General features: G+C 42.6%; 1 protein-coding gene across 5 annotated transcripts in view; it reads left to right on the forward strand.

The window, feature by feature from the left end:
* LOC122888246 (kin of IRRE-like protein 3) overlaps positions 1 to 25,244 on the forward strand; it is a 301,529-nt gene that overhangs the window by 144,657 nt on the left and 131,628 nt on the right. For 4 of the 5 annotated variants that reach the window (XM_044222437.1, XM_044222434.1, XM_044222435.1 and 1 more), the window contains one exon: positions 6,361 to 6,510. The exons of the other annotated variant lie outside the window; for it this stretch is intronic. In XM_044222437.1, coding sequence (XP_044078372.1) covers positions 6,361 to 6,510 — 150 coding nt within the window. The remainder of the gene's footprint in view (positions 1 to 6,360; positions 6,511 to 25,244) is intronic. 5 annotated transcript variants of the gene reach the window in all.

Consider the following 25,244-nt stretch of genomic DNA (forward strand, 5'->3'; position numbering starts at 1 on the left):
TGTGTGTGTGTGTGTGTCTGTGCGCCAAATGTAATATGTGTATGTTTCTTTGTTGTTTCTGCCTCCGTATGTCTCACGTGCATGAGCATGAACCCACATGGTCAGAAACAAAGGAACATGTGAAGCGGGAACTTTAAAGTTACTCTCTGCCGGGTGTGGTTGTCTTTAAGGGCCAAACTAGGTGTATTTGTTTGATCTGTTTAGGATAATGGTGCCAAGTTAAAAGGAGTTAGTTAGCATGCAAAGACTCTGTCTGTGTGGAGCATAACATAACTAACATCAACTTAGCCTAACAGATAAACACGTCACAACAACAAAACCTCAGAAAAAACCTCAGTTCTTGTACATCATTAACTAAACAGTCCTGTGCTTAGCCAAGTACACTGTTACTCTATGCTATAGCCAGTTACGCAACCTGTCTATGGGAGGGAAAGAGAGGTGGTTTTGGTGCTGCTGTTAGCTGGCGGTCAGTCTGCTGTAGACGAGCCAAGCTGGGAAGAATTGTGGTTCCGCTGTGTTCTTTGCAGTGCAGTGTCCGCTTGTAGAGATCAGAGGAAGATGGTCGCTCCACCTGTGGTTATCCTTACAGAGTTAACAGTTCAGCGTTAACTTGCTTCGTGCTTCTTAAAGTTAGCTAGCAGGCTTTGTGCAATAGCAGTTGGCGCTAAACTTTATTGCAGAGATCTAAGAGACCTTTGCACTGACTCTCAGGATTGTGGGACAAAAGGGAATGCAGTCTCCTAACAAAACTTAAGTTAACAATCACCCAAATTAATTAATTCATCTGTTGAGTCCCAACAATAGGATGTGATGGTCAATGGATTTCAAATGCAGCACTAAGATCTAACAAGACAAGTTTAGAGACAAGTCCATTGTCTGATGCAATTAAAAAAGGTAATTTGTAATTTTCACCAGTGCTGCCTCTGTGCTATGATGCACTCTAATTCCTGACTGAAAATTCTCAAATAAACTATTGTTATTTAGAAAGACAAACAACTGACTGGTGACTGCTTTCTCAAGGATCTTAGATAGAAAGGGAAGGTTAGATATACAGTGGTGTGAAAAAGTGTTTGCCCCCTTCCTGATTTCTTATTTTTTTGCTTAAATGTTTCAGATCATTAAATAAATTTAAATTTTAGTCAAAGATAACCTACATGGCCCTGTGTGAAAAAGTGATGAGCCCCACCTGTTAAAACATAAGTTAACTGTGGTTTATCACACCTGAGGTGTGTGTCCCATTACATCTGGCTTAAAAGTAACACCACATTTCAGAAAAAGAACATCATACCAACAGTAAAATATGGGGGTGGTAGTGTGATGGTCTGGGGCTGTTTTGCTGTTTCAGGACCTGGAAGACTTGTTGTGATAAATGGAACCATGAATTCTGCTGTCTACCAAAAAATTCTGAAGCAGAATGTCCGGCCATCTGTTTGTGACCTCAAGCTAAAGCGAACTTGGGTTCTGCAGCAGGACAATGATCCCTAACACACCAGCAAGTTCACCTCTGAATGCCTGAAGAAGAACAAAATGAAGACTTTGGAGTGGCCTAGTCAAAGTCCTGACCTGAATCCTATTGAGATGCTGTGGCATTACCTTAAAAAGGCAGTTCATGCCCTCCAATGTGGCTGAATTACAACAATTCTGCAGAGATGAGTGGGCCAAAATTCCTCCACAGCGCTGTAAAAGACTCATTGCAAGTTATCGCAAACGCATGATTGCAGATGTTGCTGCTAAGTGTGACCCAACCAGTTATTACGTTTAGGGGGGCAATCACACAGGGCCATGTAGGTTTGGATTTTGTTTTCCCTTAATAATAACAACCTTCATTTAAAAACTGCATTTTGTGTTTACTTGTGTTATCTTTGACTAATATTTAAATTTGTTTGATCTGAAACATTTAAGTGTGACAAACATGCAAAAAAATAAGAAATCAGGAAGGGGGCAAACTCTATAGTTGTCTAAAACCCCTGGATCAAGAGTGGGTTTTTTAAGAAGTTTTATTACAACTACTTCAAAGGACTGTGGTACATAGCCTGTTAATAAAGACAGATTGATCATATCCAGTAAAGAAGTGCTAATTAAGGGTAAAAGGTCTTTAAGCAGCCTAGTTGGGATGGGGTCTAAGACAGGTTGATGGCTTAGATGAATTAATTGTCGAAGTTAGTTGAAGAAGGTCGATAGGAGCAAAGCAATCAAAATATATATCAGGTTTTACAGCTGTTTCTGAGGTTCCTGCGTTTGAAGATAAATCGGTACCAGTTGAGGACAGGACGTGATGAATTTTTTCTCTAATAGTTAATTTTATTTTTTATCATTAAAGAAACTCATGAAGACGTGACTGTGGCTTAGTGGTAGAGCGGGTCGTCCACCAATCGGAAGGTCGGTGGTTCGATCCCGGCTTCCCGGGAATGATTAGTTACTTTGATGAGCAGTTCTGCCATCGGTTTATGAATGTGAGGGTGAATATGATATGTAGTTGAAGTGCTTTGGGTAGTCAGAAAGGCGCTATATAAGTACAGTCCATTACCATGAAGTTGTTGCTACTGAGGGCTATAGCTAGAGCAGTGACTCTAAAAAGAAACCTGGGGTTGTTTTTATTTTCCTCTATTAATGATGAGTAGGCTGCTCTGGCATTATAGAGGGCTTTCGTATATGTTTTAAGACTGTCTTGCCAGGCTAAACGAGATTCTTCCAGGTTGTTGGAATGGCATTTTCTTTCAAGTTTTCACAATGTTTGCTTTAATAAGCTGGTTTGGGGGTTATACTGTGGAGCTAGCCTTCTTTGTTCTTTTTTAGAGGGGCAGTAGAATTGAGTGTTGTTTGCAGTGAGCCTGCAGCACTATCAACAAGATGGTCAATTTAGGAGGGGCTGAAATTAGCATAGGAGTCCTCTGTCATATTGGGACATAGTATTGAATTAAATGCAGATGGAATCGCTTCCTTAAATTTAGCTACAGCACTATCAGATAGACATCTAGAGTAGGCCTAATGGCGTGTAGTAGAAGTTCAAAAGTTATTAAATATTGGTGAGATAATGAAGGATTCTGTGTTAAATGTTCAATTTCAGTGCCATATACCAGAACAAGGTTGAGGGTGTGGTTAAGACAGTGAGTGACAGTGACACTCTGACAGAAGGCAATTGAATCTATTGAGATAAACGCAGAAATAAGGCTATCATTTTCAACGTCCACATGATTATTGAAATCGCCTACAATAATTAATTACTTTCTGTTTTTAAGGACTAAACTTGATAGAAACTCTGAGAATTCAGATAAAAATTCAGAATAAGGACCAGGAGCACGGTACACTATAACAAATAGAATTGGCTGTTGTGTTTTCCAGAACAAGGCTTTCAAATGAAAGTTAGTTTAGGTTTAGGGTTGTTTAATAGGCTTGAGTTGAAGATGGCTGTGACTCCACCTCCTTGGCCGGTGCCTCAAGAAATGTGATTATTAATGACTTGGCGGAGTGGATTCATTTAGGCTAACATATTCTTCATGACCCAGCCAGGTTTCAGTGAGACAAAATAAGTTAATATGATACTCTCATATTAAATCGTTCACTAGTACAGCTTTAGATGACAGAAATCTGATGTTTTAAGAGTCCACATAATTAATTAATTCTCCTATTTTGTTGTGCTATTCAAGTGGTGGTAATTTTGTTTAGGTTTTTATGTATAACTCTCACTAATCACTAAGGAGTTTTGGGTGGGTAACTGCTCTAATGGAAGCATAGAGAAGCATGTAGGAATGCAATTCTGCCTCCTGGTCTCAACTCTGAGTTGTCATGGTTTTGGTCCACTAATAAGCTCAGCCAGATTTCTGGATATGAGAGCTGCTCCATCCAAAGTGGGATAAATGCCGTCTCTCCTAATCAGACCAGGTCTTCCCCAGAAAGTCCGCCAATTATCTACAAAGCCCACATCGTTTGCTGGACACTGCCTCGACAGCCAGAGGCGGAAGAAGACGTGGCTAAACATGTCATCACTGGTCAGATTTGGCAGGGGCCCAGAGAAAACTACGATGTCTGACATTGTCTTTGCTTATGTACACACCAACTCAACATTAACTTTAGTGACCTCCAATTGGCATAATCGGGAGTTGTTACCACTGACGTGAATAACAATCTTACTGGATTTACTTTTATCCTTAGCCAGTAGATTGAAATGGGATTCAACGTCACCCATTCTGGCCCCAGGAATACATTTGACTATGGTTGCTGGTGTCGCTAACTTCACGTTTCTCAAAATGGAGCTGCCAATAATCAGAGTTGGTTTCTCAGCAGGTGTGTCGCTGAGTGGGAAGAACTTTTCAGAAATGTGAACAGGCTGGTGGTGAACTGTGGGCTATGATTCCTTTGGACAGCCTCCCTGAGAGAACTATGATTGCTTGAGTAGAACTAGTGTAAGTTTTAAATATATAGCAGATAGTCACGGTAATGAAGAATCAAATAAAATTAACTGCTGAGCTAGAGCAGCAAAAATATGCTACAAGTAACACACAAACACCGGTGATCAGAAATGAGACAATACGCTTACCGCAGCACGTATGCGATCTAAATACTCAGGGTCTCCTGGTGGTGGAGAGGTTATTGTGGGCATTGATGGGGGGGGGAAGAGGGTAAAGACATGTTCTTGTTGGTTAGGAATGAAACAGCCAATCTCCTTGCTGACTTTCCTCATCCCAATTAATAAAGTCTGAAACCCTAATTTCTTCTAAAGGGGTTACATCTGTATTTGTACTGTGGCTATCATCACATTCACCAAGGCTATGTCTCCATCTATCCGACATTACATGCAGCGCCTGAGATACATGACATGCCAGCAGTTTGGAGTTTGGGGTAATAGTGTGCACTTTCTTTCCTCCTTCTTGGCTTGAATAGGTTACTCTATTGGATATAACTATTTAGTCAATTCTCGGACCTCTTTTAATCACTAAAATATATTTAAATTTCAAACAAATATTCGTAGTGTGCCAGTAATGTTAGTTTAACAACGTTTTACCTTCCAGTCAAACTAATTTAACAACTTTAGTCATCAAGTGATAGAATGCTATCAGGCTTTAACCTTTGGGGTTGGCCTATTTAATTCTTATTCTGCCTCATACTACAGTCTATTTTCTATTAGGGCCCACACCAGGTTGCACTATTAACCAGTGGAGTCCCTTTTTGGACGCCATGTTGACTGGTTCTGATTCTGATCCAAAATCTAACGTGAGTGTCAATCCGGGCACTGCTTAGGAGCCTAAGCCAGAGTACAATGAAGTCCTGTTCCTATTGGTTTGGTGCTATTTAACCCTTCACAAGTACAGCCATGAGGCTTGAGTTACTAAGACTATTATGCTACCTCCCTGCCTATCAGCTAGGTTGTCAGTTTGTTTGAGGATTTACACATATTGTAGTAGTGCACCTGTCGTAGACTCAGGTTTTAGGACCCATACGCAGAACACGCGGGACAGAGCTCGGTAAATAGACCACAGTCTTTTATTGAACAGAAAGTTGGTGGGTTGTGAGAAGTTCAGCGTAGTTGTCTGCCGCTTCGGGAAACTCTACCGGACTGGGTCGGGGCGAAAACTGGCAGCACTCTGAATGGAGACGGGGCTGACGGCACAGGACTGATGAGTGTAGATATGGTAGCAGAACAACCAGGCGGTGGACTGGTGAAGCGAGGTGTAGAGTGGTCTGGAGCGGTGATCACCGGCAGCGGACGTGTCTGAGGCAGAGAGAGATCCAAATCACCGATATGCAAGATAATACTCATTTAATCATAACTTACAGTTAGCCGTTGAACGTGGCGTACTCAAGCACGGGACGATCTGGCGCCGGTGGTGTGGAGGTGCCTGGTATAAGAACGGTGGAGACTGATGAATAATGGAATGCAGGTGTGCGGTGATCAGCCGCAAGCAGGTGCCTAGGAAGCCAGACAAACAACACAAAGACAGACAGAGGACAGCCAGAAGACATAAGGGAGGGTGGAAACACAGGGTAACATGAGGATCAGAGGGGCATAGAGGCTAGCTATGACAGCACCGAAAAGCCAGCAACACCGGGGAGGGGAATGAATGCCTACTCTAGTGTCTCTAATCACTGGAGAAAATGTGTTTCAGTATATGTTACAAGATCTCACTCCTCCTAAATAAACCCACTAAAATAACTGCCCTCCTGACATAGATTCTCCTTAACCAAAAAATTCAAAGCTTTATTCACTGTTACATTAAGTTGGACTAGTAAAAGCTAGTGCATTACAAGCCCTGTCTGAAAAGACCCTGACAAAAACAGATTTGATTCCCAATCCTGTGCATGTGTGAATGTGATGGACAAGAGTTTTGTTTCTCCAAAAATTGTACTCCCATTGTGTTGCAGGTTACCCACGATATGACATTGTTGGAGACCACAGAAAAGGAGAATATCACCTCTTGATCCAGAGAACAGAGATTCAAGATGACGCTTTCTTTGAGTGCCAGGCCATCCAGGCGGCTATCAGATCACGACCCGCCCGTCTCACTGTGCTTGGTATGTCTCAACTCCACACTTCACTGATATGGAAACCTATCACTTATCATCAGGAGACAATTCGATTCATGTAGGAGAGCTGAAAGTAACAATAGACATGCCATTATAAAGGATCAGGCAAAGATAAATCAATGATATTTGCTTTAATCATTTGGTCCTGAATCAGAGTGTTCTGATTCACAAAAAAGGCTTTGAGCAGCAGCCCATTGGCAAGCAAGGAGAACACTGGTTACCCTTATTGATTCAGCCCCATCTTATTTGAAGCACAATATATTTCAAAAAAAGGTATCAGTTCATTTCCAACCACCCCAATTCAAAACTCCCTCAGGTATAGTTTTACCCACTAATCTTTCGATGTTTACTTAATGGGGAGAGTAGTAGAAGGCAGGGGGAGGAGTTAAAATGTTTGCCAATTGAATTCCATTAAAATGATTAATTATAGATAACAGAAAACTAGCACAGACAGCTGCTTTAGACTTTTCTTTAGACTAGATTTGCTGTCATGCAAATAGAGCTTGCACAGTTGCAGTGCATTCAGGAGCTTTGATTATGCTTGAAACAAAGACCTTTTATCATTCAAGATGGCGCTCAAGATGGCTGCCTCATGAGCTTGTGCATAGAGAAGAGGATTAGAATCCAATACACATCTCTTTTAGGAGTTGCCATCTGCTTGATATCTTTGGAGTATTGTGTTAATGAACCAGTTTGGAACAGTTTGTTGCAATGGCAGAAATTGTACCTGTCTTAAAGTACTCTATGGACTTCCTCAAGAGCCTCAGACAATCTGCTCTTCCAGAAAGGCTTCGGCTGAGAAAGATCCTAAGCAAAGAAGGGGTGGTACGGATACCAACCAGGAAAAGAGGGGGTAAGAACATTTTGCACAAGATTGGGACTGCTGTTGGCAGAAGATTTGACTTCACTAAACCCCAACTGTCTGTGATTTATCTTCCAAATTCCTAAATCCAATCAAACTTAATTAAAGTTAAGGTAGTGAACAATAGACCACCAAACCATGCTATGCTAACTACTTTATGTCGAACCCCATATCTCTTGTAAACAAGACTGATGAGTTCCAGGCTATCTTGATTTTAAAAAAGTCTTGGTTCACTCCACATATGCCTGAAGAACTATTGGGCATTGATGACTGCACCTTGTTTTCTAAATGCCAAACTACTTGACATTGTGGAGGTGTTGCACTGTACATCAGAGACTATGTTCCATCATATCCCCAAACCTGCATCAGTGTTCCAGACCATCTAGAATGCCTGTGGGTGAAAGTGAGACCCCTGAGACTGCTATTGCAGTGTATGTGCTATATTCACCGCCCCAATCACCACATCAGGATGAACTCATTGAGCACTTAACAACCTCATCTGACCTGCTTCATACTAATTACTCAGACATTGGACTTGTAATTCTTGGAGACTTCAACCACCTCAGAGTCCATGACATCTGCCTAGATAACAAATTCTTCCAGGTGGTTCAGAACACCAGAGGTGAGGCCATCCTTGACATGACTATCACGAAAATTGCTCTGCGTTGCCTGAAGAAATTCAGTGTTCAAGACCCTGAACTGGTTTCCATCTACACAGGCTACATGCGTCCAGTGCGAGAGTATGCAGTCCTTGTCTGGCACAGTTCCTTGACTGTAGACCAGGCTAAAAAGGCAGAAATGGGCTTGTAAAATCATACTTGGCCAGAGTACTCAGGGTACCCAGAGGCTCTTCGCACTCTTGGACTGTGTACTCTAGCAGAGAGATGCACTCAAATGTCTTGGCTTCGCCAGAAAGCTGCTTAAGTCCAACTTCAGTGACTGGCTACCCCCCACCCCCCTCAGAGAGGAGTTCACAGGCCATCAGATAAGGAGAGCAAACAAACTGACCATCCCAAGATGTCAAACTGAAAGGTATAGGAGATCATCGATCACCAACATATTCAGACTCCTAAATGACAGTGGATTCTAGATTTGTGATATGAGATATTAGTTTTTAGCTTGGATGATTGCAAATTTCAAATTTGGGTCTATTTGAAACTCAGTGGGGGTTTTTTTGTGGTCCATTTAGTACTGACGTTTTATTGTAACAGCAAAATAATTCACTGTTTTTAATAACAGTTGTCTTTATGAACCTGTGATAATACTGAAAGGTCAATAAACTAAACTAAAAAAAACTACTTCTGTGCTCTTCCTGTTGTAACACATCAAAATGTCTTCATTGTAAAAAGGCCTATTGCATGAGGCAGGCATCAAAGTGAGGTAGCAAAAAGTTTCTACAGCAACACTGAATATAGAGACGTATGAAAAATATGTTTCGGGAATTTTGTTAATTTTTTTTTTTAACACGTCAATACAATGAAAATGTTTAAATTTGTCTTTCGACTCAGCTCCTTCTTTACCACAACGGTCCGATACAGCGCCCGCATCACTGCAGACGCTGCACCGATCCGCCTGTCAATCTCACGCTCCATCCGTCCCTCACTCGTGAACAAGACCCCGAGATACTTAAACTCCTCCACTTGGGGCAAGGACTCCCCACCCACGCGAAGAGAGCAAACCACCTTTTTCCGGTCAAGAACCATGGCCTCAGATTTGGAAGAGCTGATTCTCATCCCAGCTGCTTCACACTCGGCTGCAAACCGTCCCAGTGCATGCTGCAGGTCCTGGTTTGAAGAAGCCATCAGAACGACATCATCTGCAAACAGCAGAGATGAGATCCTGTGGTTCCCAAACCGGACACCCACCGCCCCTGACTGCGCCTAGAAATTCTGTCCATATAAATTATGAACAGAACCGGTGACAAAGGGCAGCCCTGGCGGAGTCCAACATGCACCGGGAACAGGTCTGACTTACTGCCGGCAATGCGAACACAGCTCCTGCTCCGGTTATACAGGGACCGGATAGCCCTTAGCAAAGGGCCCCGGACCCCATACTCCCAGAGCACTCCCCACAAAGCGCCCGGGGCACACGGTCGAATGCCTTCTCCAGATCCACAAAGCACATGTGGACTGGTTGGGCAAACTCCCATGAACCCTCGAGCACCCGATGGAGAGTATAGAGCTGGTCCAGTGTTCCACGACCGGGACGAAAAACCACTCTGCTCCTCCTGAATCCAAGGTTCGACTATCGGACGAATTCTCCTCTCCAGTACCCTGGAATAGACCTTACCGGGAGGCTGAGAAGTGTGATCCTCTGTGATTGGAACACACCCTCCGGTCCCCCTTCTTATACAGAGGGACCACCACCCGGTCTGCCAGTCCAGAGGCACTGTCCCAGACCGCCACGCGATGTTGCAGAGACGTGTCAGCCAAGACAGTCCCACAACATCCAGAGACTTAAGATACTCAGGACGGATCTCATCCACCCCGAAGCCTTGCCACCAAGGAGCTTGCCAACAACCTCAGTGACTTCGGCCAGGGTGATGGATGAGTCCGCCTCCGGGTCCCCAGCCTCCGCTTCCTCTTCGGAAGACGTGACAGCGGGATTGAGGAGATCCTCAAAGTATTCCTTCCACCGTCCGACAACATCCCCAGTCGAGGTCAACAGCTCTCCACCCGCACCGCACAAGGTGTTGGTGAAGAACTGCTTCCCCCTCCTGAGCCGTCGGACGGTTTGCCAGAATTTTCTTTGAGGCCGACCGATAGTCCTCCTCCATGGCCTCTCCGAACCTCTCCCAGTCCTGAGTTTTTGCCTCTGTGACCGCACGGGCTGCAGCACGCTTAGCCTGCCGGTACCTGTCAGCTGCCTCGGGAGTCCCACGAGCCAACAAGGCCCGATAGGACTCCTTCTTCAGCCTGACGGCATCCCTTACTTCCGGCGCCCACCACCGTGTTCGGGATTGCCGCGCGACAGGCACCAGAAACCTTGCGACCACAGCTACGAGCGCCGCGATCGACAATGGAGGTGGAAAACATGGTCCACTCGGACTCAATGTCCCCAACCTCCCGGGATCTGGGAGAAGCTCTCCCGGAGGTGTGAGTTGTAGACCCTGCTGACAGAGGGCTCCGCCAGACGTTCCCAGCAGACCCTCACGATACGCTTGGGCCTGCCAAGTCTGTCCGGCTTCCTCCCCGCCAGCGGATCCAACTCACCACCAGGTGGTGATCGGTTGACAGCTCCGCCCCTCTCTTCACCCGAGTGTCCAAGACACGCGGCCGGAGGTCAGATGATACGACAACAAAGTCGATCATCGACCTCCGGCCTAGGGTGTCCTGGTGCCACGTGCACTGATGGACACCCTTGTGCTTGAACATGGTGTTAGTTATGGACAAACTGTAACTAGCACAGAAGTCCAACAACTGAACACCGCTCGGGTTCAGATCAGGGGGCCCGTTCCTTCCGATTACCCCTCTCCAGGTGTAATCGATTTACCGGTCAATCTACGCTCCTGCCCTCACCTATGGTCATGAGCTTTGGGTAGTGACCGAAAGGACAAGATCGCGGATACAAGCGGCCGAAATGGGCTTCCTCCGCCGAGTGGCTGGGCGCTCCCTTAGAGATAGGGTGAGGAGCTCAGTCACACGGGGGGAGCTCGGAGTAGAGCCGCTGCTCCTCCACGTCGAGAGGAGCCAGCTGAGGTGGCTAGGGCATCTGATCCGGATGCCTCCTGGACGCCCCTCGGGAGGTGTTCTGGGCATGTCCCACCGGGGCGGCGGCCCCGGGAAGACCCAGGACACGCTGGAGGGACTATGTCTCTCGGCTGGCCTGGGAACGCCTCGGGATCCCCCCGGAGGAGCTGGAGGAAGTGTCTGGGGCGAAGGAAGTCTGGGAGTCCCTGCTTAGACTGCTGCCCCCGCGACCCGGCCCCGGATAAGCGGAAGAAGATGGATGGATGGATGGATGTTTAAATTTCAGGTGGCTGAGATCACTGCAGTGCCTGTCTCTGAAGGACTGCTCTTTCCCTACAATGCAATAAACAAAACTTAGTAATGTTTTTTGTTTCAGATATTTGTAGCAAGTCTGTTGCCACTATGGGCTCTCCCGGCATAAACACTGACGCAGAAGTGTGTTTAGAGGTAATGTCTTTTTATTCACACTGGCTGCTCACACACATAATTATCACCAAAACACAAAACCACAGGGCTTTTAGGTTGCCCAGCTTGCTCACACTGGTCAAGATCATCTTCTTAACACTGTTCGTGTAGTGAACGGCTGGTGATTAAGACTATAATTACTCAACAAGACACAGCTGTGACAATTAGCTCTCCCTGATACTGCTCACCTGGGCCACTCCCCCACCTCTCCCTCTGCAGCTGACAGCTAACCATGCCCACCTCCACAATATTGTAAGTCTTTTCATGTCAGAACTTATTAATTTAAATATTACCTTTTTAAAATTAGTTGCTTGAAACCATTTTGGAAATGCTCTTTGTCTTCAAGCTAATATGAAGTATTAAAATAAGACGTCCTCCAAATTAGTCATAGTCATAGTAACTGCCCTGATTTCTGATTTCAAATCACAGTTGGAAAAATAAATCAATTTTTTGATGGTACAATGCTATGGTGAAGGTTTGGTTGTGTTTAGGCCCATATGACTTGGTAAGGGAAAGGTCATGGTTAGGTTTAAAATGACTACTTTGTTAACGTTGGGGGACTTACAGTAATAAACACGTGATTAAGGTTAGAGAACGGTGGTGGTCATGGTTAAAAGAGCCCAAGGTTGACTGTAGGAAACAGGAAATGAAAAGTGGTCTCCCGTCCAGCGTTTTGTAGACCCATCAATTCACCTCGACCTCCTCCCTATTTGGACTTTGTGTCTCCATAAGAACGCCACCTGACTTCCTCCCAAGATGATATTTTTTATGGTCGCTAGGGGACTTTCTCAGTGGAACATAAACAAATGTTGTTTTTGGACATTTGAAGAAATGTCCAAAAACAAACAGACAAAAAATGTCCTAACCCTAACCCTGATACTGACAGTTTCTAAAATAACCTACCAAAATACACTTAGTTGCCAATTTATTAGGTACACCTAGCTAAAACTAATGCAGTCTAACACAACAATCCTGTAATAAATCCTACCTTCAAAAAGTTATAATGTTCACTTTCCGCACCTTCATTGATATTTTACATTTGCAGTCTTTCCTATTTTGTACTGCAACTGCTGCACAACAATTTCCTTTGGGATAAATAAAGTTCTATCTTATCGTTTTATTGAAACTGTTTTAGAGGTGGTGATTCAACTTTATGTTCATTTTGAATATAGTTTGTGCTGCTGTTGAACTGTAGTGCATTACACAGAGAAGTGTTTCTCATCAGTCTATCCTCATTGATATAATAGGGGTGGACTTAATATTAGAAACACCTGTCCCTACCTTCATGTTCAGGTTTATTGCAGGGCTGTTGTATTAGACTGCATTAGTTTTAACTAGGTGTCCCTAATAAACTGGCAGCTTCCATCTCACCTGTTGTGACATCACAGACCAGATATGAAAGTACAGCTGATAATAGTTAATCAGCTGAAGCTACACCCTCAAATTGGCTGAAAAAGGAGCACTACGAGCAGTACTACTGCCTGATAGAGTGATTCATAAACAGCAAAGATAAATAACCGCCCCACTCTGCCTGGCTCGTAAGCTTTCTATTTGCAACCATTGAGTAATATTCTCAACTCCACATAGAGCCAGGGAACATTAACATGAGCCCTGGGCCTTGGTGACTTGCCGCTGGGATGAGAATGACCCATGAGCATGGACCTGTGACCATTGACCCTTGTTTTAGTGTTTTAGTGTGTAGGGTAATCTATGTAGCCTCCAAGAGAGTGGGACCTGTTGAATAAGGCATGAGATGGTGTAGGTAGCTGATCCACTGGGGAGAACCCTAAAGTTAATTAGATCCTCAGAAAGCCTTCTTGTCTCATACATACGTATGACTGTATATGGAAATACACACACACACACACACGCACATTTCAGACATAGATACACACATATCAGACATAGATACACACAAACACACAAAGAACAAATGTTTTCACCACCAAGTATAGGTAAGGGCATTCAGTCAGGTCAATTGTCCAGAGAGCAAACCGACCTATTGTAGCCATAGGTCATTGCTTTTTTAAAAGGGCTTTCAAAGGCTAAGGAGACCATAATAGTAGTATTGCTTGGAAATCCAAGGTTGAGGTCTGATTAAAAGCAGCAAATAGGTTTTAGAGCACTGTATTAATACATTCAACATTTACATTTAGCATGCCATCCCTTTTGCTTGTTTTATGAACTCACAAAGCAGAGCAGGCCCTGATTTACTAGGACTGAACTGTGTTGGTGCATTGTATAATTCTCCTCACTTCCGCTATTTTTTGCAATTAGTGAAGAGGACAGAGAGTTCAGTTAGAAATGTATGCAAATCTGGGGTACAACAGCATACTGTGCATCCAAATAGCCACATTTAATGACATGCATACAAAGTTTTTACAAAGCATTTTGAAGATTAGCCTAATATCTGGCAGCTGTAGTGTCCTCTTACAGTAGCCAGGATTCATGTGACTTCTGTCAGATTAAATAGGCTACAGCTGTTATTTCAATGTGTCAGATACATATTCACAAACATTTAAGTACATATAAGTATTATCGCCAAATACCCAATATTAAAGGACTCAGATCGGGATCAGGGTCAAAACAACTTGATCAGGACATCCCTATTCATCACTAGTGATATTGATGCATGCATGTTAGCTGAGGCTAGTCACAAAAGTCAATGATCTCTCAGCCAGCCAGTGGCTAGCCTGACAAAAATTAACACCAGCAAACAAGGCTAAGCTAACAGAAACATATTAAAACAGTTTAGCTCTCAAAACATGCTAATTAGCTTATAGCCTATAGGCTCATTCACATTAACTGGCATGATACATAACAGGTCTTCTATCTGTTCTCTCAGATAGACTGTGTGAGGTCACTTTCTTGTTTGTTACTCTGACACAAAGATTTTACTTCTCAAAAGGTCATTTCACAGGGTGCCCTGGTAGCTCCCCTGGTATATCGCATCCCCCATTTACCAAGGCTAAGTCCTTACCCCAGCAGCCTGGGTTCAAAACAACTCCGCAGGCCTTTGCTGCATGTCGTCCCCTCTCTCTCTCCCCCTTTCCTGTTTCCCCCCTCTCCTCCTCTTCTCTTTTTCTATGGTAAGCTCTCACCTGAGCTGTATTGTAACAGTTCGGCACCACAGCCATCAGCACTACCATTTGTATATCAGAAGGCTTTGCATTGCTAACATGTATTTTTGTCACTTTTTTCTTTATATCCAGGGTACAATGTGTAGATAACATATCTTGCAATGAGTGACAGGGGTGGACTTGGTGTAAGCCAAAAACATCCTTCACTTGGTCCCAGTTTAAGCTATCTCAATAGCCTGTGCCACAAAGGGCTGGCTAGGGCTTTCCATAATATACTGTCTTCTATCTTATATCACATACTTACCACATCCTCACCAAAATGTAAGGGTCGCATTCAAATGTAAAACCAAAAGGAGGAGACACGGGTACTGAGGTAAAATACCTCATGGAGGTGGTGAGAGCTCGAGCTTCTTCAGGCATTGTTGGTACCATGGTACGACTCTGCTTGAGTTGACCTTTCTCGGAAGTCGGATCACATCTTGCGTGGCCATTTGGCTGGGCGTTCTGTAGCCTTGATGGCTTTCAGAGTTTGATAAACTCACAGTTCTATCAGTTCTAACTTCGTCATGTTAGAATGCTGGATGAATGAATGTCAGCCTTTAACACATTCTGTGCATCTTGGGATTCAGTTGATTCTCCTGAGTCTGAAGAGAAGCGTGGACTGCACTGATGGACTGAACTATTGCTCTGGTGCTCAGGGCCTGCTCCTGTGCAGCCATGAGTGCCTCTGTGCTGTCCTTCAGTCCGGCCCGCTCTAGCCATTGGTAGGATTTCTTGATATCAGCCACTTCAGTTATGTTCCAGTGGTACATCCCATGTAGGGGTTTGTCCTCCAGCACCTCTTCCTCTGTTCCCCATTGCCTGAGACATTCACTGAGCACGTCATCTGTTGGGGCATTAACTTTGATGTACTTGTGGATCTTGGAAGGTTCATCCTGGATAGTGGCTCTCACACTCACCAGTCCACAGCCGCCTTCCTTACGGCTAGCGTACAGTCTCAGGGTGCTGGATTTGGGATGGAACCCTCCATGCATGGTGAGGAGCTTTCGTGTCTTAACATCTGTGGTCTGTATCTCTTCCTTTGGCCACCTTATTACTCCTGCAGGGTATCTGATCACTGGCAGGGCGTATCTGTTTATTGCCAGGGACTTGTTCTTGACTTCTTAGGACTTGGCTTACTCACTGGAGGTATTTGGCAATTGCTGTTTTCCTTGTTACCTCTTTGAGGTTGCCATTTGCCTGTGGTATTCCAAGGTACTTGTAACCATCCTCAATGTCTGCTATTGTTCCTTCTGGGAGTGAGACCTCATCTGTGCGGACTACATTCCCTCTCTTTGTCACCATTCGACCACACTTCTCAAGCCCGAATGACATCCCAATGTCAGTGCTGTAGATCCTGGTAGTGTGGATCAGTGAGTCAATGCCCCGCTCGCTCTTAGCGTATAGCTTGATGTCGTCCATGTAGAGGAGGTGACTGATGGTAGCCCTGTTCCTGAGTCGGTATCCATAGCCAGTGTTGTTGATTATTTGGCTGAGGGGGTTCAGACCTATGCAGAACAGCAGTGGGGACAGAGCATCTCCTTGGTATATGCCACATTTGATGGATACTTGTGCAAGTGGCTTGCCATTGGCCTAAAGGGTGGTTTTCCCCAACCTCATCGAGTTTGCAATGAAGTCACTTAGAGTCCTGTTGATGTTGTACAACTCCAAGCATTCAGTTATCCATGTGTGTGGCATTGAGTCATATGCTTTCTTGTAATCAATCTAGGCAGTGCACAGGTTGGTGTGTCGGGTTCTGCAGTCTTGGGCGACTGTTCTGTCAACCAGGAGTTGGTGTTTGCTCCTGTGGTTTGTTTGCCGATGCTCTTCTGTGCTTTGCTCATGTATTGATCCATGTGTCCACTTATCTTAGCCGCGATGATGCCTGACATGACCTTCCATGTTGTGGAGAGACAGGTTATTCGGTCGATAGTTGGATGGGACTGTACCCTTTGAGGGATCCTTCAGGATCAGGATTGTACGCCCTTCGGTAAGCTATTCAGGGTGTGTCCCATCCCTTAGCAGCTGGTTCATTTGTGCTGCTAGGCACTCGTGGAGTGCAGTGAGCTTCTTTAGCCAGTAGGCGTGGATCCTGTCAGGGCCCGATGCTGTCCAGTTTTTCATACCTGAGACTCTTTCTTGGATATCTGCGACTGTGATGGTAACTGGATTCTGTTCAGGGAGGTTGCTATGGTCCTCTCTCAGAGCCACCAGCCACTGTGCAACATTGCTGTTGTGTGATGCCTCCCTCTCCCATATACTTTTCCAGTACTGTTCAGTTTCCAGCTCTGCTGTTATTACCCTGCCATTGAGCGTACACTTTCGCAGGTTGAACAGCCGGGTTATTCTTCTGGCTTCATAATCTCTCGTGTACCTCTTTAGGCAGTTTCGAGTGCTTCAGGTATGGGCATCTGGTTGTACCTCTTGGGTACTTTATTTTTTCATTGCACCTCTCTCGAGAGAGGTGCAATTCTCTCCGTGCCTCCTTGATTTTAGCCTCCAGCCTTCGTTTCCATGGTGGGTCCTCCAGCCTTCGTTTCCATGGTGGGTATTGTTTCTCATGGTCTCTTATAGCCAAGCATCTCGAGGATCACTGCTGCTGAAGTATATATCAGCTCATTGGTTTCAGTGATGGTTGTGGTATCTTCTAGGAGTCTCTGTTCAGAGACATAGATGCGTGTATGTGCTGCAGTTTGTAGGACAATCTGGTGATACCTCAGATAGCCTGAGAGAATTTTTCAATTCAAAAACAAATCCTCAGTTCACATACTAGCAACAAATCAACTATAATTCAATACCTTTAGCAACCAATCAAATTTAATTCAATATCTTTAGCAAGGAATCAAATACAATTCAATACTTTTAGCAACAAGTCAAATATTATTCAACACTTTTAGCAACAAATCATATAACTGAATTATAACTGTTCAATCATGCATCAGGTAATGTAACTGGGTTACACTTCAATTTTACACCAATTTGACAATTTAGCATCAAATAATAACTAAAGTGTTTGGCCTATCGGTCAGAATCTGCAGTGAGGATCAGCATGAATGTTGTGGGGAGACATTCACCTCAGTATGACATATAGTATAGTATTACACAACACATGGGTGATTTCATCATAGTTTGCATATTTATATAGCTATTTCCACTGACATAACGCTACCTGACTTGGGTTTGCGTCCAAGCCATCTCAGTCCAAAGTAACAAATGAGTCATTGATATTGATCAACAACTATATTAAACCACTACATATACTTTATCTGCTGTCATACAGGGGAAGTCATGCCTCTAACTGTACTGTATCTTTCTTGGCATGAGTTGTTTTGCAGCTGTTTACATAGTGAGAAAAATATCTGCCATGGATAGACAGAGGACAAATGCTCAGATTTCTACTTTTCTTAAAATTCTCAAGGGTTTTTATTTATATAAAATTGTGTGAAAGTAATATTCATTAATAACTTTTAACAGCTCACATGGCAAGCATGGCACTGTTTGTATATAGTATGTTTTAATCAATAGTTTTCACTGATTCACTTAGGAAAGAATGGAGCTCTACATGTGTTGGCACACATTTGGCACACTGTGATATACTGTATGAAAGCAGAGAACAGGTGATAAAATCTTTTTTATGTCACTGTGTGCTGGTTAACATGGATCTGCTCACTCTAATAAATGTGTCTATATCTCCAGAGCACCAAGGCTGGTTACATCAGAATCAGAAATACTTTATTGATCCCCGAGGGGAAACTCTTTGTTACAGTAGCTCGTCTTTACATCAGTGCACACAGGAGAAAGTACTAGCAAAAAAATATGTAATACAATACACTATAAAAACTATAAAAAAAACAGGTCAGAAAATAAATTAAGTACCAAGTGGGTATAAGTATAAAATAAAATAAGTGTGAAGTACCAAGTGGGTTTACCGGTTGATGATGATAATACGGTATGAATGCAATGTAATAATATAAGTAATAAGTAGTATTGCAGCAGCAGTAATGGAGGTATGAATAATAAATAGGAAAAAAAAACAAAAAAAAACAACTAAATATTGCACATGAATATTACACGGATATTGCACAGTTATTCAAGTATTGCAGAGATGTAATGATCAATGTCCAGTTTAGTGACCTAGGGTCATACAGACTAACACTTAGAGGGAGGAGTTAAAGAGTTTGATGGCCACAGGCAGGAATGACTTCCTGTGGCGCTTTTTGGTGCTTTTTGGGGGAATGAGTCTTCCGCTGAAGGTGCTCCTTTGCTTGACCAGCACGTCATGGAGTGGGTGGGAGACACTGTCCAAGATGGCATGTAATTTGGCCAGCATCCTCCTCTCTGACACCACCGCCAGAGAGTCCAGCTCCACCCCCACAATGTCACTGGCCTTACGGATCAGTTTGTTGAGTCTGGTGGTGTCCGCTACCTTCAGCCTGCTGCCCCAGCATGCAACAGCATACAGGATAGCACTGGCCACCACAGACTCATAAAACATCTTCAGCATTGTCCGACAGATGTTGAAGGACCTCAGCCTCCTCAGAAAATAGAGGCGGCTCTGGCCCTTCCTGTACAGAGCTTGAGTGTTCTTAACCCAGTCCAGTTTATTGTCTAAGTGTACGCCCAGGTACTTGTAGTCCTCTACAATGTCCACACTGACCCCCTGGATGGAAACCGGGGTCACTGGTGCCTTGGCCCTCCGTAGATCCACAACCAGCTCCTTAGACTTTGTCGCATTGAGCTGCAGTTACTAACAGTTACTAATTTGAGTCAGTGGCAGGCCAACTGAGAACTCAGGTTCCCTGTTCTTTATTTGGCTTGTTAATAATGCTGTGATATTACTGCCACTAATGCTTTTTCTGTTTGTTAATGTTAAGGACTTTGTGCACACTTACTGAAATAGAATGGGATTCAAACAAAGAATAGTTGGATCTCACTCAATTGTCCCTCCCAGCTCCCCTACAGTCAAGATGGCAGCGAAGATAACAAAAAGGGGGATTTATTCATCTCATATTGTGCCTAACTTTAGTGGATCATAGTGGTTCACAACATATCGGGTATGGAATTCATCTGCAGATGATCTGGTTCAAGATGAGAGAGATGAGATGTCAGTTTTTGAGCCACGAGAAAGGCCAAAATGTGACCTGCAACAGATTAAGAAAAGCCTAGCCGATTGCTGGAAATGCCTTTTGCTATGTCATAACGCATAATGTAAAATTGGCAAATACTGCTGAAAAGACTAAAGTCTGAGATTTAGGTTTTTCAAAAATTGTGAATCAACGCAATAGACTAAATTACAAAGTACTTCATTTGATATTTTAATGGGCAGTAAAAGGATAAATTATAAAAAGAAATTACAAATGAAATATCAATCCATCAATAAATAGTTAAAAAAAAAAGAATTTACAACATAAAACAGTCAATATGTACATCATTTAAAAAAACATTAATGAATTCATAAATAATTCATGAAATTTAAAAATCTATTTGAAAATGCAGTTAACTGGATTCACAAATTTAATTAAGAATACAGATTTTAATCAGGTTTTTAAAAGGCCAATTTCCTTTTCCCCGCTGCTTTTCCTTTTCCTATCGGCTATTTGATTTGATAAGTCATTTAGCTTCTCCTTTTAGCCTCTCCATTTAGCCTTTCCATGACACTTTGGGCCTTGCGCTGGTAAAATGAGGTAAAACAATGCAAATAAGCCATGGGATGTAACACCCGCCTCATGCCAGTTGGTGTCCCTGACTCTGCCTCAGCTCTATGTGCGGTAGTAGCTGGTACTGAGTCCGAGTGGCTTTAATTTAGTGAATCGGTCTATTTTCGTTAGTGTTACATTACACTTCAACATTTCACATCATGGTGAATTATTGTGTTTGTGCAGATTGCACAAACTCACCCTGTCAGGACATTGAGTCCACCGTTTCCTAACAGAAAAAGCTTGTTAGCTAGCTAACTTTGGTGCCTGGTGCATTTTGCAGGTGAAGAGACAGGACCAATACTGCATCTGTAATGAAAACCGCAGTCGTGTTCGACACTCATTTAAGTGATATGATGAAGTTCAGGACGGGATAACAAAGCCAGGACCGTGTGAGACAGACAGACAGCTGCAGCGGTTACTTCAGTACACACAGCTGCTTCAGGTCCAGGTCGTCAGCAGGCAGCTGGTAACATTACTGCCTCTGTCGGAAAACATGAAATGTGCAACGTAAATCTTATTTTCTAATGCTTCCAGATTATTCAGCATAATGATTTCAATAATGAGAAGCAATGTGTGGGAAGTATTTATTTTTGTAAAGCATCGTAGCTGAGAGAGAGAGAGAGACAGAGAGAGGGAGAGCGAGAGAGAGAGAGAGAGAGATTTAGACAAAGAGGAGGAGAGAGAGAGAGAGAGAGAGAGAGAGAGAGATTTAGACAAAGAGGAGGAGAGAGAGAGAGAGAGAGAGAGAGAGAGAGAGAAAGATTTAGACAAAGAGGAGGAGAGAGAGAGAGAGCGAGAGAGAGATTTAGACACAAAAGAGGAGAGAGAGAGAGAGAGAGAGAGAGAGAGAGAGAGAGATTTAGACAAAGAGGAGGAGAGAGAGAGAGAGAGAGAGAGAGAGATTTAGACAAAGAGGAGAGAGAGAGAGAGAGAGCGAGAGAGAGAGAGAGATTTAGACAAAGAGGAGAGAGAGAGAGAGCGAGAGAGAGAGAGATTTAGACAAAGAGGAGGAGAGAGAGAGAGAGAGAGAGAGAGAGATATTTAGACAAAGAGGAGGAGAGAGAGAGAGAGATATCAACACGATCAAAAGCCTTCTCTTGATCCAGAGCAACATCCATATTAAACCCATTGCAAATGTCTATAATGTCTCGTACTAAAAACAAATTGTCCATAATAAACCTCTTTGGAATACAATATGATTGATCCTTATGTACAACCAGACCCAAATAAGTTTTTAATCTATTTGCCAGACATTTTGAAAACATTTTATATTCTGTTGTAAGAAGAGCAACAGGATGCCAATTCTTCAATAAGGCTAAATCTCCTTTTTTTGGCAATAATGATAAAACAGCATACTGACAGGTAGTAGGTAAAACACCCTCTATTATAGATTCACATAAAACATCAAAATAATCATGTCCAATGCAATTCCAAAACTTTTTATAAAAGTCTGCTGGCAGTCCATCTATTCCAGGGGATCTTCCTGAACTAAGTTGTCCCACAGCAGCAGTAATTTCCTTAAATTCCTTATACTAGCATCCAAGACACTTTTAGATTCAGATTCCAGTTGAGGAAGACCTTGAAGAAATTGTGCCATCAATTCGTCATTTTCACAGTTTTCTGCAGCATAAAGACTTTAATAAAAATCCACAGCATGGTTTCTCATTTCTATAGTCTTACATGTTATCCTCCCATCAGGGAGTTTAAGACATGGCATTTGTTTTTGTCGAGCCACCTTATATTCCAAGTTAAAAAAGAAAGAAGTTGGTGCATCTATCTCTGCTAAAGACATGTAAAGGGAGCTTATCAAAGCTCCCTTTACTTTTTCATTTAGGACTAGACTTAGCTCTCTTTTTTTCTTTTGTAAATCTTCATATAGTACAGAATTATGTGCATCAACAAGCTGCAATTCCATCAATTGAATTTGCTTTTCAAGTGATTCAATCACATTCTTTATTCTACTACTACAGTTGGCTGAATACTGCTGACAAAAGGTTTTAATCTGAGTCTTACCTACATCCCACCACTGTTTCAAGTTTTCAAAGGAACTTTTTTACCAAAAGAAAACAAAATTATCACAAAAAACAGCATCCTGAAGCCATTTAACATTAAAATGCCAATAAACAGATTTTCTAGGAACATTTGACATTGTCATTGTCATAATAATTAGATGATGATCAGAAAAACCTACAGGACAAATGCAACATTCAATTACTCTACTACTGAAATATTTAGACACATAAAATCTATCTAGTCTGGCAGCACTAACTCTATTATTAAAAGTCTTAATCCATGTATACTGTCTATCATCAGGGTGTTTTATTCTCCACATATCCAATAATTGGAATTGTTTTATAAGTTTTGTCAATGCACTTGAAGACTGTTTATGAGGTTCTTCAGTATTACGTTCTATAGTAAAATTTATTGTGCAGTTCTAGTCTCCACCAATGATAACACATCCTTCACTGGAATACTTTTTTGACTCTCATTGAGTATACTTAGAAAATGTAAGCGTTCCTGTCCCACTGTTGGCGCATAAATATTAATTAGAAAAACAAGCATTCCTTCAATCTTAGCTTTAACTACCAATAAACGGCCCTTTACTGGGTCCTCTGTACTTATAATATCTACCCTTATGATTGGAGAGAAAAAGATTCCTACCCCTCTACTTAAATTTGTACCATGACTAAGTATTTTATGTCCCTTCCACCACAAATTCCACTCAATTCCATTCTTTATATCACCATGAGTTTCTTGCAGGAAGACAATATCAAGTTTTTTTGTTCAATTGCTTCATAGACTACAGCACGTTTTACACTATCCCTCCCACCATTAATATTTGAAGAGCCTATCCTCAAAACCGCCATACTCAAAATTAAGATGGAAAGTAAAGAGTAAAGCATGATATGAAAGCAAGGAAAAGACACCATGTGATACATGGTTGTTTTAGATTTTTGATTTGTTCTTTTTTCTAGTCATTGCTTTGCCTTTTCTTATAGTGGTAAGATGCTTTTTCAGCTGAAAACGCTTCTTCTCACTAAGTTCCTCAACTCTAACAGTCCTCTGATAAAACATAACAGATTGAACAAATCTGTCTACATCAGAAAAGAAATGTTAATTTGTTTACCATACGTCTCATTCTAGGACTATACAAAGAATCTTTATTGAAACCTCCTGAAAAAGCTGCCTGAGACACATTAAATGCAAGTTCCTGTGAACCACCATCATTTCCACACATAGATGTGGAAATGAACTTGTGACTCTGTATCATCCGATTGCTCATCCTCCACATCCTCATCATTCAAGACGCCTAAATATGATTTTTTTTCAATTCCATCATTTGCAATTTCCAACTGTTTAGTACCACTAGTACTAGCTACTTCATCAGTAACATCAGGAATTAAATCCATTACGCAATTCTTTGGGCCTACATTAACTACATCACCGTCCTTTTCAGTGTCAACAACCAGTAATGCATCATCTGAATTAACAGCACTCACCTCAACAAGTGGAACAACCTCGTCTTTGGACGCCGCTACCAGATCAACGTTATTATTTGCGACCCCATTCTCTGATCGACCTGACGTGTTTTCTTGTGTGGCCACGTAAGGCGTTTGTGTCCGATGTCTCCACACTCGAAACATCTTATGCTACCAGTAGTTGCATACACCACATACAACCTTCCCTCATGTTTCACACGGAAATTAATATCTAGTGTTTTCTCAGGTGATTCTAGCACCATGTAGACGTGCTTCAGAGCCGGATGTTTACATCCAAGCGTAACAGTTTTAAAGGGACTAACAACTTTTCCAAAACGCACTAACTCACGTTGCAAAACATCATTAGATATGAAAGGCGGGATATTTGAAACTGTAACTTTTGTTGTCAAAGTATACAGCGGAGAAAGTTGCACAAACGCCTCATTAACAGTAAGACCAGTTACTATTAAACGACTAACTAGATTTTGTTCCTTCAAGAAAACAACAACAGCCTGATTCATGCGTGATGCCGATACAATATTCTCATGACCAATCTGATCACCAACTGCAATTAAAACATCCTCCACAGTAGAATTATCCTCAGGAACGCACCTGAAACCATTACGGAGTGATAATGGCGGCGTCTCATCAAGAGACGCCATTCTGCCAAACAATCACCAGTGTTCAACTATTTTACAGTTTCCTTTCTAACTCATGTATTTTCTGTATAGAAAAGAAACAAAGAAAAGAAAAAAACTAGATTTAGAAACTCTCACCACCACCACCACTCTCACCAACTCCCAGCATGAGAGAGAGAGAGAGAGGTTTAGACAAAGAGGAGGAGAGAGGTTTAGACATTGAGAGAGAGAGAGAGAGAGAGAGAGAGAGAGGTTATACCGTTAAGAGCTTTGTAGGTGAGGAGAAGGATTTTAAATTCTATTCTGGATTTTACAGGGAGCCAGTGCAGGGCTGTTGTGTTTTCCAGGTTGGGTGTGAAAGACTAAAAACTAGGATTTCGAATTACTTGTTTAGTTTAGGTTTAGGGTTGATTAATAGCCTTGAGTCGCAGATGGCTGCTGCTCCACCTCCTCGGCCGGTGCCTTGAGGAATGTGAATATTAATATGACTGGGCAGAGTGGTTTCATTTAGGCTAGCATATTCTTCATGACCCAGCCAGGTTTCAGTAAGACAAAATAAGTCAATATGATACTCTGATATTAAATCGTTCACTAGTACAGCTTTAGATGACAGAGATCTGATGTTTAAGAGTCCACATTTAATTCTCCTATTGTGTTGTGCTATTTCATTTTTTGTTTAGGTTTTTATGTATAACTAATTTTCTGTTAACTTTAGATTTTATAAATTTAAGTGGTCGGGGGGCAGACACCGTCACTAAGGAGTTTTGGGTG

Source organism: Siniperca chuatsi, linkage group LG14 (genome assembly GCF_020085105.1).
Source record: "Siniperca chuatsi isolate FFG_IHB_CAS linkage group LG14, ASM2008510v1, whole genome shotgun sequence".
Taxonomy (NCBI): domain Eukaryota; kingdom Metazoa; phylum Chordata; class Actinopteri; order Centrarchiformes; family Sinipercidae; genus Siniperca; species Siniperca chuatsi.